This window comes from Cyrtonyx montezumae, unplaced genomic scaffold, assembly GCF_038088225.1.
Source record: "Cyrtonyx montezumae isolate F1298 unplaced genomic scaffold, pur_monq_1.0 scaffold_17, whole genome shotgun sequence".
NCBI classification, from domain to species: domain Eukaryota; kingdom Metazoa; phylum Chordata; class Aves; order Galliformes; family Odontophoridae; genus Cyrtonyx; species Cyrtonyx montezumae.
The window spans coordinates 26,849,760-26,866,280 of NW_027071903.1; the positions used below are offsets into that span (position 1 = coordinate 26,849,760).

The 16,521-nt window shown below is 34.8% G+C and overlaps 1 protein-coding gene across 1 annotated transcript in view; it reads left to right on the forward strand.

Annotated features, from left to right (window-relative positions):
- The window catches only part of TRPM7 (transient receptor potential cation channel subfamily M member 7), a 54,053-nt gene that overhangs the window by 26,297 nt on the left and 11,235 nt on the right, over window positions 1-16,521 (forward strand). The window contains exons 7-26 of the mRNA XM_065733919.1: window positions 515-686; window positions 1,241-1,415; window positions 2,630-2,753; window positions 3,583-3,655; window positions 3,814-3,914; window positions 4,414-4,548; window positions 4,672-4,725; window positions 5,251-5,391; window positions 5,928-6,062; window positions 6,658-6,938; window positions 7,382-7,610; window positions 8,752-8,907; window positions 9,044-9,187; window positions 9,725-9,853; window positions 10,575-10,862; window positions 12,268-12,442; window positions 13,011-13,143; window positions 13,940-14,124; window positions 14,875-15,007; window positions 15,472-16,187. Of these exons, the coding sequence (XP_065589991.1) occupies window positions 515-686; window positions 1,241-1,415; window positions 2,630-2,753; window positions 3,583-3,655; window positions 3,814-3,914; window positions 4,414-4,548; window positions 4,672-4,725; window positions 5,251-5,391; window positions 5,928-6,062; window positions 6,658-6,938; window positions 7,382-7,610; window positions 8,752-8,907; window positions 9,044-9,187; window positions 9,725-9,853; window positions 10,575-10,862; window positions 12,268-12,442; window positions 13,011-13,143; window positions 13,940-14,124; window positions 14,875-15,007; window positions 15,472-16,187 (3,679 nt within the window). The remainder of the gene's footprint in view (window positions 1-514; window positions 687-1,240; window positions 1,416-2,629; window positions 2,754-3,582; window positions 3,656-3,813; window positions 3,915-4,413; window positions 4,549-4,671; window positions 4,726-5,250; window positions 5,392-5,927; window positions 6,063-6,657; window positions 6,939-7,381; window positions 7,611-8,751; window positions 8,908-9,043; window positions 9,188-9,724; window positions 9,854-10,574; window positions 10,863-12,267; window positions 12,443-13,010; window positions 13,144-13,939; window positions 14,125-14,874; window positions 15,008-15,471; window positions 16,188-16,521) is intronic.

The window sequence follows — 16,521 nt, forward strand, 5'->3', positions numbered from 1 at the left end:
ATCTGCTCAAGTTTTTTGTTATTGCTTTGTATCCTTGAAGTGCTTGCTTTACTTTTAAGGTGCATTGATGCATGTGACCTTCTGCAAGTTCATTAGTGTCACCAAGTAGCAAAGTGCTAATGTGCTAGAGGAGGAGCCTCTTTTAATTACTGAGTCTTTTTTTTTTCCTCTACTGATATTACTGAATCAAATAACAAAAATGCTGAAGTATTTCAGAAAACTAACATTTACAGTTGATGATAAATGTTGACATCTTTAAGGCTAATCTTTGTGAGAGCAGTTTTTCCCAAAGACACCTTTTCGAAGTGTTTTTTCTATGCTCTCTTTCAGAACAGAACTCCTTTGTAATAGTTGCATGCTTGCATAAAACAAAGCTGCTTCAGCTCTTGGTGAATCTCGGCCTATGGCAAGCTTATGTGTCAGTGCTTACTGTGTCTAGAAATATTGTTGAGTTTTATTGAGACATATTTAAATCTCTACAAATAAAACGTATTGTTGTATCCTTATGTTTTAGGTGGTTGCTCCATATCAAACCTTGTTGAACCCATTAAGTAAACTAAATGTGCTAAATAATCTCCATTCCCATTTCATTCTGGTGGATGATGGAACGGTTGGGAAGTATGGAGCAGAAGTTAAACTGCGGAGAGAACTGGAAAAAACTATTAATTTGCAAAGGATCCATGCAAGTAAGTAATTCCTGTTTGAGTGTTACTTGAATGAATAAGGTGATTTCATCAAGCATTTGAATAATAATAATAAAAAAAAAGTCTTTTTGTAGATTTTAAGTCCAAATGATTGTTTTGCAAATTTCAACTGCTGCTTTGCTCAGGGCTGAAAAAGCAGTCAGTGCAGATGACTACCAATAGTTGTCCTGTGGCTGGTTGGTGTGTTCAAATCTTTTGTTTACTTTTGTTTTAAAGCATGGGAATGATATTTTGAAAGTAATTTTTTTTTTTCAAACTTACTGATGTGTGAAGCAGTGCAGACATAATATCTACCATTGTTATTGCATTTATGTAAATAAAAGCAACAACTCAGTTAACATTCGTGTGCGTATATAACAGTCTCTGTTAGTATCTCTCCTGTAACTCGGGCACTGAAACTTCTTTTGCTAGACCTGATGAAATGCTTCAGGTCTCAAGCTTAAATTTCTATTGGCACTAACAATGGTGAAAAATGTGACTTAAGGGAAAAAATAAAAAATAAAAAAGTGTTTTAATATTTATGTACAACTTTATAGGAATTGGCCAAGGTGTACCTGTGGTAGCACTTGTATTTGAAGGGGGCCCCAACGTCATACTTACGGTTTTAGACTTCCTTAATGAAAGTCCTCCTGTGCCAGTGGTGGTATGTGAAGGAACAGGCAGAGCTGCAGACATACTGGCATATGTTCACAAGCAGACGGAGGAGGGAGGGTAAGTCCTAGTACTGCTAGCCAAACTGGCAGTTATGTATAGATGGGTTTCAAGAGCATTCCTTAATGAACTGGTGCAAGAGCTTTATCTGTGGAAAGGCAAAAGCTGAAAGTGCAGATTGTAACCTTGCATGTGACGCAGCTTTCCAGACTTGTTGCAGTAATAGCTTTGGCTGAAGATCAAGACTTCTTTTCTAGTTCTAAGTCCCTCCTTCATACCTCGTACCAGTTGCACTAAGTACTTGAGTATACTTGCATTGGCAATAGTTATTAAAGGTTAGGAAAAGCACCTACGTCCTAAATCAGGGGAAATGTCTCGTGTGTAACTGAAGTGTGGCAATTTTGTTACACCATTGTGACTAGAAAGTCTTACTCTATGTTTTAATGATCTCTCTGCTTCAGCTCTGGATTTAATTAAGGCACGGTATCTCAAGTGACAAATAAGACTGTTATGAAGTGCCAAAACAAAACAAAAATACTTTTGTCTAACAAAAGTCAGAGCTGACCAGGCCCTCCAGAGTTATGAGAATAACAGAGAATAACGTTACCATAACTGCTTGAAAATATATCTCCACTACATTGAGTGGGGATATTTTCATTCAAGTGACTGTTGTTTAGCAGCAACTTTTCTGAAAAGGAATTAGTTTCTATGCTGTTTCTTCTGAGTAGTCTTTAAACTGAGCTTTTTACACACTTCTGTTTAGTGCAGATGACAGCTATCCATTTAAGTATAGGCTCAGCTAGTAAGAGAGATAAACTTGTGTTCCACAATACCTATTGGCTTCTAGTTGGTTGTCAGATCTGCATTAATCCTTAAATGTAATTGGGTCTTAGTTTCAGGGGCTGCCTTAGAACCTGGAATATAGGGCTGAAACATAGCACTAAACCAAACAGCTTTGTCCATAATGAGTAAAATCAGAAGCATGTCTTATTTAGAGAGATAAGTCTGCAGTATTTTGTGTCAAAACATTCTAGCTGAGAATATCTCAGATTTGGCTGTGGGAAGGAAAGGCAGAGAGCTTAATTACTTTTCGTAAGCAATATTACAGTCATAGGCTAGGTAACCTATGCTTCTAAAGGTTACCCAAGGTTTTGGCACTGGAACAATAATAAGCGTATGGATTACAAGACTTTGAATGGACATCTTGAAACTAATTAGTGTGTTGTCATTCCTACTGTTCACGTGTGACAATGTTTTTTCATGTTCAATCTCAGGAATGTTCCTGAGGGTGCCGAGCCTGAAATCATTTCAACTATCAAAAAGACATTTAACTTTGGTCAAAGTGAAGCAGTTCATCTGTTTCAGACGCTGCTGGAATGCATGAAAAAAAAAGAACTTGTAAGTAGATCTTGCTGTAGAACTATCTTGTCCAAGGTATATATCAATTTATGGATATAACATTACATTGTATCTCAGTGCTGTGTATAATTGAGTGTTATACAAAATCATTTCTGGTGGATCTCACCAATTACAGAAGATAGTCATTTTTTGTGGGTAGTTTATCTCATGATCAAGGGAGACTTTAATCTTTTAATTATTTCTGGTAATTCAAGTTTATTATTGTTTCCAAGCCTGTTTTCTGTACAGTGGATTCTGTTTTGCTCATAGCATATATGTATTTTGTATGTGGGATATGGGACATTTTCTCTTTATTTTGATTTTTGAGAGCCTGTCATTTCTTTTTTTTTTTTCTTTTAATTGTTACAGTACTAACAGAAGACTTCTGTCATTTTATCATTAAAGCCAAAGCACTTAATGGAGCTTTACATACAGCCTGAATTCAGATATCAATGTTTCATTTGGACATTGTGATGTGCTGTTCCAAGCTTTAAAATTGTCATAATCGTCTAAACGAATTTGTTGACAGCTAAATCTCCTAATGCAGAATGAACTGAATGAGGAAGTAGAATACTGTGTGATGCTTATAGCCAATGGAGTATTGTAATTACAATGGGAAAAGAAGTTCAGATTGGTTGAAAAGTGTAAGGGGTTTCTGCTTTGTGTTTTCTCAACTGATTGTTTTGTGCTTTCCTATACTACAGAGTGCACAATAAAGGTGAATTGAAGTGTAGATTTAAATTGTGTTGAAGACAAAACTTTGGAGCTAATCACTTTTGTCTGAGAATCAAATTTTAACACATTGTCTCCATTTTACTGTTTTTAACAGATTACTGTCTTTCATATTGGGTCAGATGAACATCAGGACATAGATGTTGCAATACTTACAGCATTATTAAAAGGTCAGACTTCTAAATGCTTTCCAATTATTTTTAGTACCATAAACTTTCATAACTGATCAAATATGCTGTATAACATTCTGATATATTACTTATTTTACAGGAAGATTGAACGTTTATTGCATTTTAATTAATCTTTTTAATTGTTTTTGCTTCTTAAGGCACAAATGCATCTGCATTTGACCAGCTTGTTCTGACACTCGCGTGGGATAGAGTTGACATTGCCAAAAATCATGTTTTTGTTTATGGGCAACAATGGCTGGTATGTAAAATGGCCTGGATTAAGTGGAATGGTATTTTGTGAGAGAGAAACTTAACTTGCTGTAAAGAAAGAATCTTTTGACTTCTATAGAGAAAGATTGTAGAATATGGGCAGAGTTATTTTTAGGACAGTAATATTTTTCATACTAAAGTCCTATAGTTTTATTGTTTTATAGCTATTATTGTGTAGTTGAAAATGGCCCAAAAATTTTAGTAATGTGTTAAACATTCTGAGCTAGAGAAGAAATGAATACTGCAAAAGGTGGAAGCTGAATTGATGTTGGTGATATGCAGTGATAGTTCTGACCATTTGTCCTTCAAAGCAAATAGTGGTTTAAATATTTGATGTCTTGATGTGTTTAATCCAGTATCAGTGTGAGACAAGCTTGACTTCGTTAAACCAAATGTCTTTTCAGTCCAGTGTACTACTATTGAGTGTGTCAGTAGGAGATCAGAGAAAACACTAAAGTCCTCATAGTATTCTCTCATCCTTGTTGTAGGTTGGCTCTTTGGAACAGGCTATGTTAGATGCCCTTGTGATGGATAGAGTTGCATTTGTGAAACTTCTGATTGAAAATGGAGTAAGCATGCACAAGTTTCTTACAATTCCCAGGCTGGAAGAACTTTATAATACAGTAAGTGAATGATTGGTCATTCTTTTAGTATTTTTATTTATTTTAGCTAGAATTAAAAAAATGTTGGGCTTTTACTGTCATATACTCATGTTGTCTAATTTTTTTTTTCCTCTTTTTGTAAAGAAACAAGGCCCAACCAACCCAACACTCTTCCATCTTGTTCGAGATGTCAAACAGGTATGCTGTAATTGTAAAAATCTGTCAAACTAGATCCAGATTGTTTAACTATTACTTCCTGTGTTTGACTGTCAATTTAATTTTGGCTTTAATAATTAGATTTTGTTGAAATAATAAACTATGTCTGCAGTCATTCTCTTGTTTCCAGTATTTGTAGTTGTGTGTACTGCCACGTGGATGTATGTTTTATATAAGTATTGTGTTTTTCATCTTAGTTGTGATTGCTTTGCTTTTTGAGAGTTTGATAGCTGATTAAAAAAAAAAACAAAAAAAACCAATACATGACATCCCCTGCCTTCTAGCATCTAACCTACTAGGGGAGATCATACAGAAGAGAAGCAATAAGCTTGTCTTTTTTAAATTGATGAATATTGAACCATGTAGATGCTTTGTGTCTTTTAAATATAAAAGGCTTAATTTGTTTTTATTTGTCTGTGTTTGGAGTTGTAACATTTGGAAACATTCTAAGCAAGTTTAAATTGAGATTAAAATTTGCAAGACTGAAAATACCTTTTGTATTCTTAGGGTAATCTTCCTCCAGGATATAAAATCAACCTGATTGATGTGGGGCTGGTCATTGAATATTTGATGGGAGGAACCTACAGATGCACCTACACAAGAAAACGCTTTAGAGCTATATACAATAGTCTCAGTGGGAACAATCGGGTATGTGGCAGCTGGGTAACAAGATGTGCTAACCTGTTGGTACACAACTTAAAACAAAAACAAGATATTTTTGTGAAAAACTGGAGCTTTATTATTGTGTTCTTTTGGTCCAGGGACTGATTCTCTTATAAGCTATGATACAGCCTATGAGAGTAAATGGTGGCTATTTTGGACTGAGAACAAAAAAAGATTTTATCATTTTCTTTCTTACCGCAGCATATTCAAGTTTCTTCTGGTATTTTCTCTCTTCCTAGGGGGGAACAATGGGTGCCAAACACGCAGATTCCCTTGGGTGTGGGAAGCAGATACTGTAACTTCTTGGCAGTTATGCTAATTGCTTTACTATTTTGTGACTTTAAAATAAATAATAATCTTTTTTATATAACAAATGAGAACACTAATTCTTGTCGTTACATAAAATCATCACTGTTTAATTGCTCAACTAAGTATCTAGCTGTAAACAGCTTGTTATATACCATTTGATGAGTAGGTGTAAAGAAAACAAACCAAACCTCTTCCTATTATTTTTGCTACAGCGATCTGGGCGAAATCCTTCAAACACTACTCCTCAGCTGTGCAAAAGCCATGAGTCTTTTGGTAACAGGGCAGACAAAAAGGAAAAAATGCGACATAATCACTTCATCAAAACAGCGCAACCGTACAAACCAAAGGTACAGATGTTTGAAGGGGAAGTGTTAGATATAATTTTAAGCAGTTAAGAGTGGAGAATCTGGTTGAAATCCAAGTACACCTGAAGTGAGTAGCAGCAGTTCTACTGAATTTGGTAAAGCTGAAATTTCAACTTTTCCTACTTGTTTATGAACTGACCTGTCTAGCACACTTATAGGATTCTGTAAGTAATGTCTATATTAGTATTCCAGATAATCACTGATGCACTAGTGAGCAAAAAGCTCATCTTTGGAATAGTTCTGTCATTGGGGGGAACATACATGATTCTGCAGATGAAGCAAGATTTGGCCTGGGTATTTTTAGGAAATTTCTGTGAGTTTCTTCCTTTCTATGTAGATAGGATAGTTACTGCATTTCATTTGATCTATGAGATCAAGGTAGTCCATTTTCTCTGTTATTAAAAATGTGTTGTACTTAACTGAAGTTTAAAGCTGAAGAACAGAAATTCCATCTTCTTCTAAAATGTTCAGATTTTTTTTGAAGAAATACCATTAGATCACTCGGCATTTTAATTGAGACTGTACAATTATCAATTTTAGTGATATAAAAATGTTACTTTCTGATTTTATTTTAAAGATTGACACCGGTGCAGAAGAGGGAAAAAAGAAAAGAACCAAAGATGAAATAGTAGACATAGATGATCCTGAAACGAGACGTTTTCCTTATCCTCTCAATGAGCTGTTACTTTGGGCAGTGTTAATGAAGAGGCAGAAGATGGCCCTATTTTTCTGGCAGCATGGGGAGGAGTCCATGGCAAAAGCCCTTGTTGCGTGCAAAGTGTATCGTTCAATGGCATATGAAGCAAAACAAAGTGACCTTGTTGATGATACTTCAGAAGAGCTGAAACAATATTCCAAGTAAATTACATTTATATAATTAAAACTCTATTCTTGAAATTTCCAATGAAAACAATCAGCTATATTACTAATAAAAGCTGTTCTATTAGCACACTTAAAGGAAGTTCCTTTTTGCAAAAAGGATTCAGTGGTACTCTAGTAAAAGTTGGGTATTAGATATTGCTCACTCAGAACTGTTAAAATCAGGTATATTTAAGTTACTATGGACTGAATGTGCCACTTTGGAACCATCTGACCTTCTTGTATAGTGTTTTAGCAGCTTTTTGTAGTCCACATTTGTTAACAGAAATCACAAATTCATGTTATAAATGCCCCTACCAGAAGGAACAGGAAATAGTCCATTCAAATTATGCTAGTGGGAACTTGATAATAGAAGAAAATTTGACTCAAAATCCGTACATACTAAGTTTTGTTTGTGTTGATGTTTTTTCTTTTCATTCTAGTGAGTTTGGCCAACTGGCAGTTGAACTGTTAGAACAGTCCTTCCGACAAGATGAAACTATGGCAATGAAGTTACTAACGTATGAGCTTAAAAACTGGAGCAATTCAACTTGTCTGAAGCTGGCAGTGTCATCAAGGCTTCGTCCATTTGTTGCTCATACGTGTACACAAATGTTGTTATCAGATATGTGGATGGGAAGGCTGAATATGAGGAAGAATTCATGGTATAAGGTAAGCACTGTCACTGCTTATTATTGGCATAAAAAGGATCGACAGAATGTATGTCTAGATGGAAGGGAAAATACGTGTTTAAATGCTTTCAGTGTAAAGCTTTTACCACTATAGCTTGTGTTAATAAATCCTGTGAAACTGTCTCCTATAACATAATCAAAACTGAAATTATTTATTGTTAACTCTTCTTTTGACACTTTATTGTCTTTCCAAATAAGGTACAGAAATACAAAAGGCAAAGAACAGGCAAGTAGCCTTTGATCAAAGGCTTAAAGAGATCTTGTGAATACTAATCCACTACTAAAAATAAAGTGGTAAAAAAAAATAACAGACAGAAAACCCACTGTAAGAACATAGTTTCGTGCGTTTTGGATTTTTACAGGCAACACAGACTTGATGTAGAAAAGCTTTCTATATATTCTATTTTGGAGGAAGAAGCTGAGCAAAAGGAGGGCACAGAATGAAACAAGGGTAGGCAAATCGGGGATAGGTTTTCTGACAGTGCCTTTTGATACAGATCAGTCAAACCAACGTGGGATTTGCATATGTCTTTGAAGTGCTGTACCAAAAACTTTCTGCTGCTAGGAATGTAGTGAAATACATCTTTCCTACGAAGTATCTACGAACATAACTTAGCTTGTGACCTACTAAAATCCTCCTTGATAACTGATTAACAGTTTTCTTGCTTGCTTTGTAATCAGCTAATGACAATAAATGGCTTTTATGAAATCCCATACCATAGCTTTCATTTTTCTATCATCAGCTGAAAAAAATGCCCCACTCCTGTATGCTTTTAAAATGTGCCTTGATAGTTTATGGTTCCAGAGTTTCTGAGAGTGGGTGAAAGAAAAAGTTTAAATAGTGATCCTCTGGATCTTCAGGTTCGGAGTAGTTCTTTCTAGTGGCTTTTAGTTCTGGAATTTTTCCTCTGTCTTTGAGTGAAAGAACACTGTATATGTTATCTTAGCCTCCTAAGTTTGTATGTAAGTAATAATAGCTAATTAGTTCCTACACCTTTTTTCTCACTAACAAGCAAGGGCAATCTGGCTAGTATATTTTCAGTAAACATTTTATGTATTGCTGTATTCTGATATTTGATTGTAACTGTGAACCATTTAAACTTAGCCTGCATCATTTTCAGGTGATACTGAGTATTTTACTCCCTCCTGCTATACTTCTGTTGGAATATAAGACCAAGGCTGAAATGTCACACATTCCTCAATCTCAAGATGCACATCAAATGGCAATGGATGATAGTGAAAACAACTTCCAGAATGCAGCAGATGAAATACCAATGGTAATGGATAAAAAAATATATATATGCATTTCTAATTTAAAATAAATAATTGCATTTTTAAATTAAAGCAATATCTAAAATGAATCTCCAAATGCTTTCCTTTCTGTATATGAAACTAACAATCCTTTCATTTTAGGAAGTGTTTAAAGAAGTAAGGATCTTGGACAGTACCACAGAGAAGCATGATATGGAGACCCCAGCAAAACCTAAAAGACTTCCAATTACACAGAAGTTTTATGCATTTTATCATGCACCAATTGTGAAGTTTTGGTTTAATACAGTAAGTTTTCTTCTATGTAATATGTTTTCTATTTGGAAAACTAGTGTGGGTATTTGGGTCATTTCTGTAATATATAAATCTGTGATTTGCATCGGAGGTTAAGTGCTTTTTTGAGAAAAAAGTGAATGTTACATTGGTAAACTGGAAATGAGAAGTACTTGATTCTGAAAAAAAAAAAACACGTGCAGTGCTTGGCATTTTTAAAGATTATGATGCTGGTTTTGAAAAATAGTAGTTTTTTATGCTAAGAGTAGTGTTAAAATTTTTATTCTGGCCTGAGTAATTCTATCATTTGTTGGCAGGAATTATATATTATTTATAGGTTAAAAAGTATTCATGCCTTCATTTTTGAAAGTTATTTAGAAGCTTCTGTTCAAAGAAAATTATTCCCATATAAATAATAGGTTGTCTGCTCAAAGGGTTAAGACATAGTTTTGAAATTCTAAGCTGTTATTGTATACTACATTAAAAAAAATTGCACACATTTATTAGGAACTCTCTTCTGTAAATATATCTAATTTTCTTTGCTGTTTTTAGTTGGCATACTTAGGATTCCTCATGCTCTACACATTTGTCGTTCTTGTAAAAATGGAAGAAGTGCCAACTGTCCAAGAGTGGATTGTTATTGCTTACATTTTCACATCAGCAATTGAGAAAATTCGTGAGGTATGTCTAACAGTCTGTGATTTTATTTTTGCATCAATTAGACAGTGTGCTTCAAACTGTAGTAATAAACAAGACAGCCTGGGAAACTTTAAGTATGTGAGTATATGGCACATAATACCTTTGCCCTGTCATGGTCATTTTTTTTATTTGGGGATGGGGGGGGGGGGAGAGGGAGAAGGGTGGAATTTATATTTATTGCACCTGTGACTGTCTAACCAGTTTCTAACAAAAAGCCTTACTTTTCTGGGGCGTTATCTATTAGCATAAATCAAACTGCCATTAAGACCATATTGAAACAAAAACAGAAAAAGCTCTGTCAAGATAGATAGCTGCCACAACTAGTGTTGATGACCAGCAAGAGCCTTCTATCAGAATTTTTACATGGCAGAGTGAAATCTAGTTTACTAGATGCGCATTTCAGGTGCAATGGGAGACAGAAAGTAGGGCTCATTTTCACCACAGTAACTGCCTGGAACAAAAACAAAAAATAGCAAATAAAAACAGTTCCTTTGTAACTTATTCAGACAGAAGGAAGCAGTGTTTCCTTGCCATGGTTATGAAGCTGGCACAGCTAAACACTGGATTCCTCAGTGCAAAACAGTTGTCCACTCAAATTAGTACTTTATTTTTGCAAGTATGAATCACATTTGGAAAATTTTATGTTTCAGTGTTGTTTTGTGTGGACTAAATGTGAGCAAGACTGTTTATTTTTTTGTTGCAGATTTTTTTTATGTCGGAGGCTGGGAAAATTAATCAGAAGATTAAAGTTTGGTTCAGTGATTACTTCAATATTAGTGACGCAGTTGCTATTGTCACATTCTTCATCGGATTTGTTTTAAGATTTGGAGCGAAGGGGAATTTTGGTGAAAACACTTATAAAGAAAATTACTTATTTGTTGCTGGAAGAATAACATACTGTCTCAATATAATTTTTTGGTATGTGCGATTACTGGATTTTCTAGCTGTGAACCAACAGGCTGGCCCTTACGTTATGATGATTGGAAAAATGGTAAGGACAACTTTTGCTTTTTTGACTGAAATACCTTTACCTTGCTGCATCTGTTTATAACTTGTCAAAGTTTTAATTAAAAACATGTTGATTATTCTGTTGTAGTATGTCAACAACTCAGTGTGCGGAAGCAGCTTGCTGGAATGTAACTTAGTGTGTTTCAAAGCAAGCACTGATTAGAAGTCGTCTTCATTATGGAACTTTCTCTGACACGGATCTGTAAAAAAAAGAGTTCCTTCTGAACTCTGTTAAATGTCTGAGACTTGAAAGAATTTCATGAGACTCTTTTCTTGGTTAATCTAGCATTGCTTCCCTCTTGGCTTTGAAATCTATTTACACTCCTGAGGTTTTCTTGACTTGTCTACTACAAGATTTAACATTTAAAGTAACTTAACTTCCCTTTGAGTGGGATGTTCTAAATGTTTTTGGGCAGCTTTCCACAATTGCTCTTAAAGTTAAATACTCTCCACAGGCCATCGTCTCATACAATTGTGTATACTCTCATGCTCCACTATGTATGACAATATGGCCTTCAAATTTTCTTTCTTACAGCCTGATAGGAATGTTATTTGGTATGTTAGTTGATGTCCAACATTGAGGTCTACTCCAACTGTGTGCATAACCAGTCATGTAGTGCAGTTGTGTTGTGTACTATCAAAGTGTGTTTTCTAGCAAGCAATTGATGAGTGGTGGCTACCAAACAATCTTTGAGATCCATCTTTGTACAAAACCTCAGTAAATTACTATAACAAAGGGAAGCTAATGCTAGGAATTGCAGTCTTTCTAGTATTAACACTGCTAGAGTAGAAGTAGAATTCTACAGTAAGATTGGGAAAAAGGATCAATGAAAGTCATAAGAGGAGGAATGAGGTGCAAGTGGAAATATTTTAAGCCCTGAGAATCATATATATGATGGGGGAAAGCGTGCTTTTCAACCTCCTCCCCATCCTTACCCCCTCCCAAAATGACTCCTACAAAGTTAAATGCTGTTATTCTTGAAAAGGGTGGGTATCAAGCTTTTGATTTCTCATTTTGACCTCTTGACAATAGCAAGTTGTTTTTTTTCAGTCCTTGGGAAGCTACAAGTTTGTAGAGCTGTTCATTGAATTCAGGAAGTAATGTTTCTTCATCAGCTGCTGCTCTTCCACATAATGAGTATTTGAGTTAAAGAGAAAATACTTTCTGGCCATCAATAAGCATGCTATAAAAAAGGAGAGGAAAAAAATGAAATTTTGTACAGGGTTTGTTATCTAGCAAAGTTTTCTGACTGAAAAGCAACTATCTTAGATTTCTCCTTAGACAACAAAAAGAATTCATCAGACTTATGCTGTCAATATAAAAATGTTTAAATTTGTGAAACTATAATTTTGACCTTATGAGTTAATTGAGTTTTTTGTATTTCTAGGTGGCCAACATGTTTTACATTGTGGTGATTATGGCACTTGTACTGCTTAGTTTCGGTGTTCCCAGGAAGGCAATACTGTACCCTAATGAGGCACCATCTTGGACTCTTGCTAGAGATATTGTATTTCATCCATACTGGATGATTTTTGGTGAAGTGTATGCCTATGAAATTGATGGTAAGATACTGAATTAAGTAAGATGATGACTTATTCTGATAATACCTTATTAGGGTTTTATTTTATGAAATTAAATGCCCAGTATTTTTGATGTTTATTCCATTCACTAGATTATCTCCTTTTTCACTTGCAGCTATGTGATCTATTGATTTGACTTTTCAGTTATCCTTTATAATGCTTAAATAGTTTAGAAAGAAAATTCCTACTTAATTAGGGTTTCTAACAAGACTATTCCTACCAATATTTCAGAATTTTTCCACAGAGATACCTTGCCAAATTTTTTGGCTGTTATGCTATTATGCTATTTCTTTTTCTTATCCTTATATATGCGTATTTGTTCTTCTTTATATATATTTATTTTAAAACCAATACTATAAATATATCATAGTATTAACTGGGAACTATTTCTTGTATCTTTCTGCTATATTCCTAAATACATAGAGCTATTTTGAATTGCAGAACAGTGCGTGTTGGTTGTTGTGCAGTCTTTGATCATTTTTCTTGTCTAAATTTGCTGTGAGTTCTAAAAGTTGTACCTATTATGTTTTTTTTTTATTCCCCAACACAGTATGTGCAAATAATTCTGAGTCACAAGTTGCTCATCTCTGCGGGCCAGGAACATGGTTAACCCCATTTCTTCAAGCTGTCTACCTCTTTGTACAGTACATAATTATGGTTAATCTCCTTATTGCATTTTTCAAGTAAGTATATGGGATAACTACTTATTTTTGCTAATCCTTTGATATATGAATTGCATTTTAATAATGACAAGATAAGAACTGTTACCAGTTTGAAGCAATTCCATTTGGGTGAAAGCAATTTCAGTTTCAAAAACTGATATTCCTCACTGCAAATCACTTGATAAGGAAGGGAAATTTGTGATGTGACTAATAAACATCACATCTGTGAGACTGAAGGAAACCAGATATTTATCATAACTTGAAAGCGTTTTATTATTTCTTTTCTTTGTAAGAAAACAAACAAGGTTGTTCCTGGATCAGTATTTTGACTGTTGTTCCTAAACTCATTTAAATCTCTTTTAAACTACTCTACAACTGAACTTAGCTGAAGTCTATTGGAATTATATGCAAGCATTTTATGTATGAGAGTAAGCAGCTTGCTAACACTGAGACTGTCGAAATGTAATCTGATTAAAAATAATAATAATAATAATTCAAAACTGTTGAGTTGCGAATACCTTTTCTCAACAAATTTGAAAATTTATCTCAATGTCTTTCATTTTTGAGGAAAAGTACCAGATGAGAGATTTCTAATCCCTGCTTTTAGAGCTTGGTGTTTCCATGAATGTTTCCAGCTTCCATTATAATTATTCATGGTGTGGCAAGTTTGTGTTTTTCTTAACTAGCCTTAGGACTCAAGATTGTTGTGCAGGATTTTTATAATTATTATTATTATTTTTTTGTAAACACCTTGACAGCGAGCACTAAAAAGTAACAAAACTTGAATTGTTTAATTTTTTTTTCTTTTCCCTTTCAGCAATGTGTATTTACAAGTAAAGGCAATTTCAAACATTGTATGGAAGTACCAACGCTATCATTTCATTATGGCCTATCATGAAAAACCTGTTCTGCCTCCACCACTGATTATTCTTAGCCATATGGCTTCCCTGTTGTGTTGTATATGTAAAAGAAGGAAGACAGACAAGACTTCAGATGGGCCAAGTATGAGTAGTTGTTATATATAAAAAAAAAAAATGTTTCTTTTTATATGATTAAAGCAGGGAAGTGCAGACTTCTTGGTTAAAACATGTATTCTCAATGAAGTTGAGAAGCTGGTCTTTGATCCTGGTGGGTCCTTTCTAACTCAGAATATTCTATGATTCTAAGTAGGTCTTTTTTTTTTTTAATCATCAATATTGAGTAAGACTCTGATTCTATTTGAAGTTTCAGTGTTTTTAGAGAGTATATTATACAGTCACAAGAAAATCTCCAGTTAGACTAATTTCTAAAAAATACGAACAAGCCACCAATAGATTAGATTTTTTGTTTGTGTCATTGGGAAAATATCTATCTATCTATTTATCTATCTACCTATATCTATATTTATATACGTATATACACACAAAGTATATATATATTTTTTTTCCAGGAAAACTGATCTTAATTAAAAACCTTTTGAAAATTAAGAAATTAAAATAAAATACTTCATAATGATAAAATCCAGCTAAGAAATCTAAGGAATCTAGCCCCTGACTTAAAGAAAGAATGTACATAGGTGTGGGATGTGTAAATATCATTGTTCTTATTTTATGTCAAGACTTTGACTTTAGCTGCATTTTTATCTTGCATGGAGGGGAAGGGTCCTAGATGTTGCTTGTTTTTTTTCTAACACCATTTGTAAGGTTGTGGCTATTAATCTCCATTGCCTATAATTCTTTACATCATCTTCTGAACCGTATAATCTCTTTTCAGAACTCTTCCTGACAGAAGAAGATCAAAAGAAACTTCATGATTTTGAAGAGCTGTGTGTTGAGATGTATTTCAATGAGAAGGATGACAAATTTAATTCTGGAAGCGAGGAGAGGATTCGAGTCACTTTTGAACGGTAAAATTTTTACAAATAAAGTTTCTGAACAGGGAAGCTTAGAACTTTGTGATTTTTAACTGCTTTGAGAAGGGTAAATGTAGTTCAAGAAAGCAATTGAATGAAGTATTTGTGCTAACTGTAGATGATGCCTTTCTGTTGCTATGCAGAAGCTGATTATGGGATTTGTTTTGTGATCTATAGAATAGCATTGCCCACACTTGGTGAGCTGGGGCAATTGTAAACCAAACCAACTGAAAATGTGCTGTAGACCCTTTGTTGATGTGTACACTAGTTCTCTGATTCAGAATTATGTACAAATGTTGCATTACAGAGAAGTCCAATGCTCTAGTTTGTAGCATCCTGAAATCTTAGGTTTGTTTTTTTTTTTTCATGGATAGGCAGAAAATATTACTAAGATGTTCTGTTTGCTTATTGAAAAAAATAACTTTCAGATAGCTCCTTCATAATTTGATTTTTCTTAGGGTGGAACAAATGTGCATTCAGATAAAGGAAGTTGGTGATCGTGTCAACTACATAAAACGGTCCCTGCAGTCTTTAGATTCACAGATTGGCCACCTACAGGATCTCTCTGCTCTAACTGTGGATACTCTGAAAACCCTGACTGCACAGAAAGCTTCAGAAGCTAGCAAGGTTCACAATGAAATTACACGGGAATTGAGCATTTCAAAACACTTGGCACAAAACCTCATTGATGATGGCTCGCTAAGATCTTCTGTGTGGAAGAAGCACAGCATTGGAAATGTCTTCGGTTCTTTTCCGCAAGGAGGCCTTGAAAATAACAATGCTTTACTCTGTAACATTTCTATACGTGATGACAAAGAAGTCCAGCATAAGACAATTGGTCAGGAGTTAGCTCAAGCTCCCCGAAGAGAAGACATAAACTTTCAAGAGGCAGGTTCCTCAGGCAGTGCCTTATTTTCCAATGCTGTTTCCCCTCCAGAACTACGCCAGCGAATACAGGCTTCAGAGATCTCAAAATCCACTAGTAGAAGTAAAAAATTAGGCAATTCATCCAACAGTACGCCACATGTAACATCCCCAACAGCCAAATTTTTTGTTAGCACTCCATCTCATCCCAGTTGCAAAAGTCAGCTGGATTCTTCAACAAAGCACGAAGAGACTGTTTGTTCTAAGGCTACAGAAGGAGATAATAATGTAGAATTTGGTGCATTTGTGGGTAAGTATAACAAAGTAGATTCTGAATGTCCTGAAGTCATAATTAGCTGCTCTTATCCTCTTGCTTCTGGCTCTGCTTGCCTTGCTTTCACTCAACCTTGTGTTGAAAATGGAGGATACATTAATTGTGGTTTTATTCATGATGAGAGTGACACTAATGATAACTACAGCTGCAGAGTTGACAAATGTGATCACCAGTCCTCTGTCAACTTATCGAAGAACAAACCCCAAACGAAGTTGTCTTTGTCAACTGGCGACTTGACGTCAACAGTCAACTGTGGCGACTCACATGGAAAATTGAATGTTAAAGATGAACTTTACAAAAGTCAGCATGT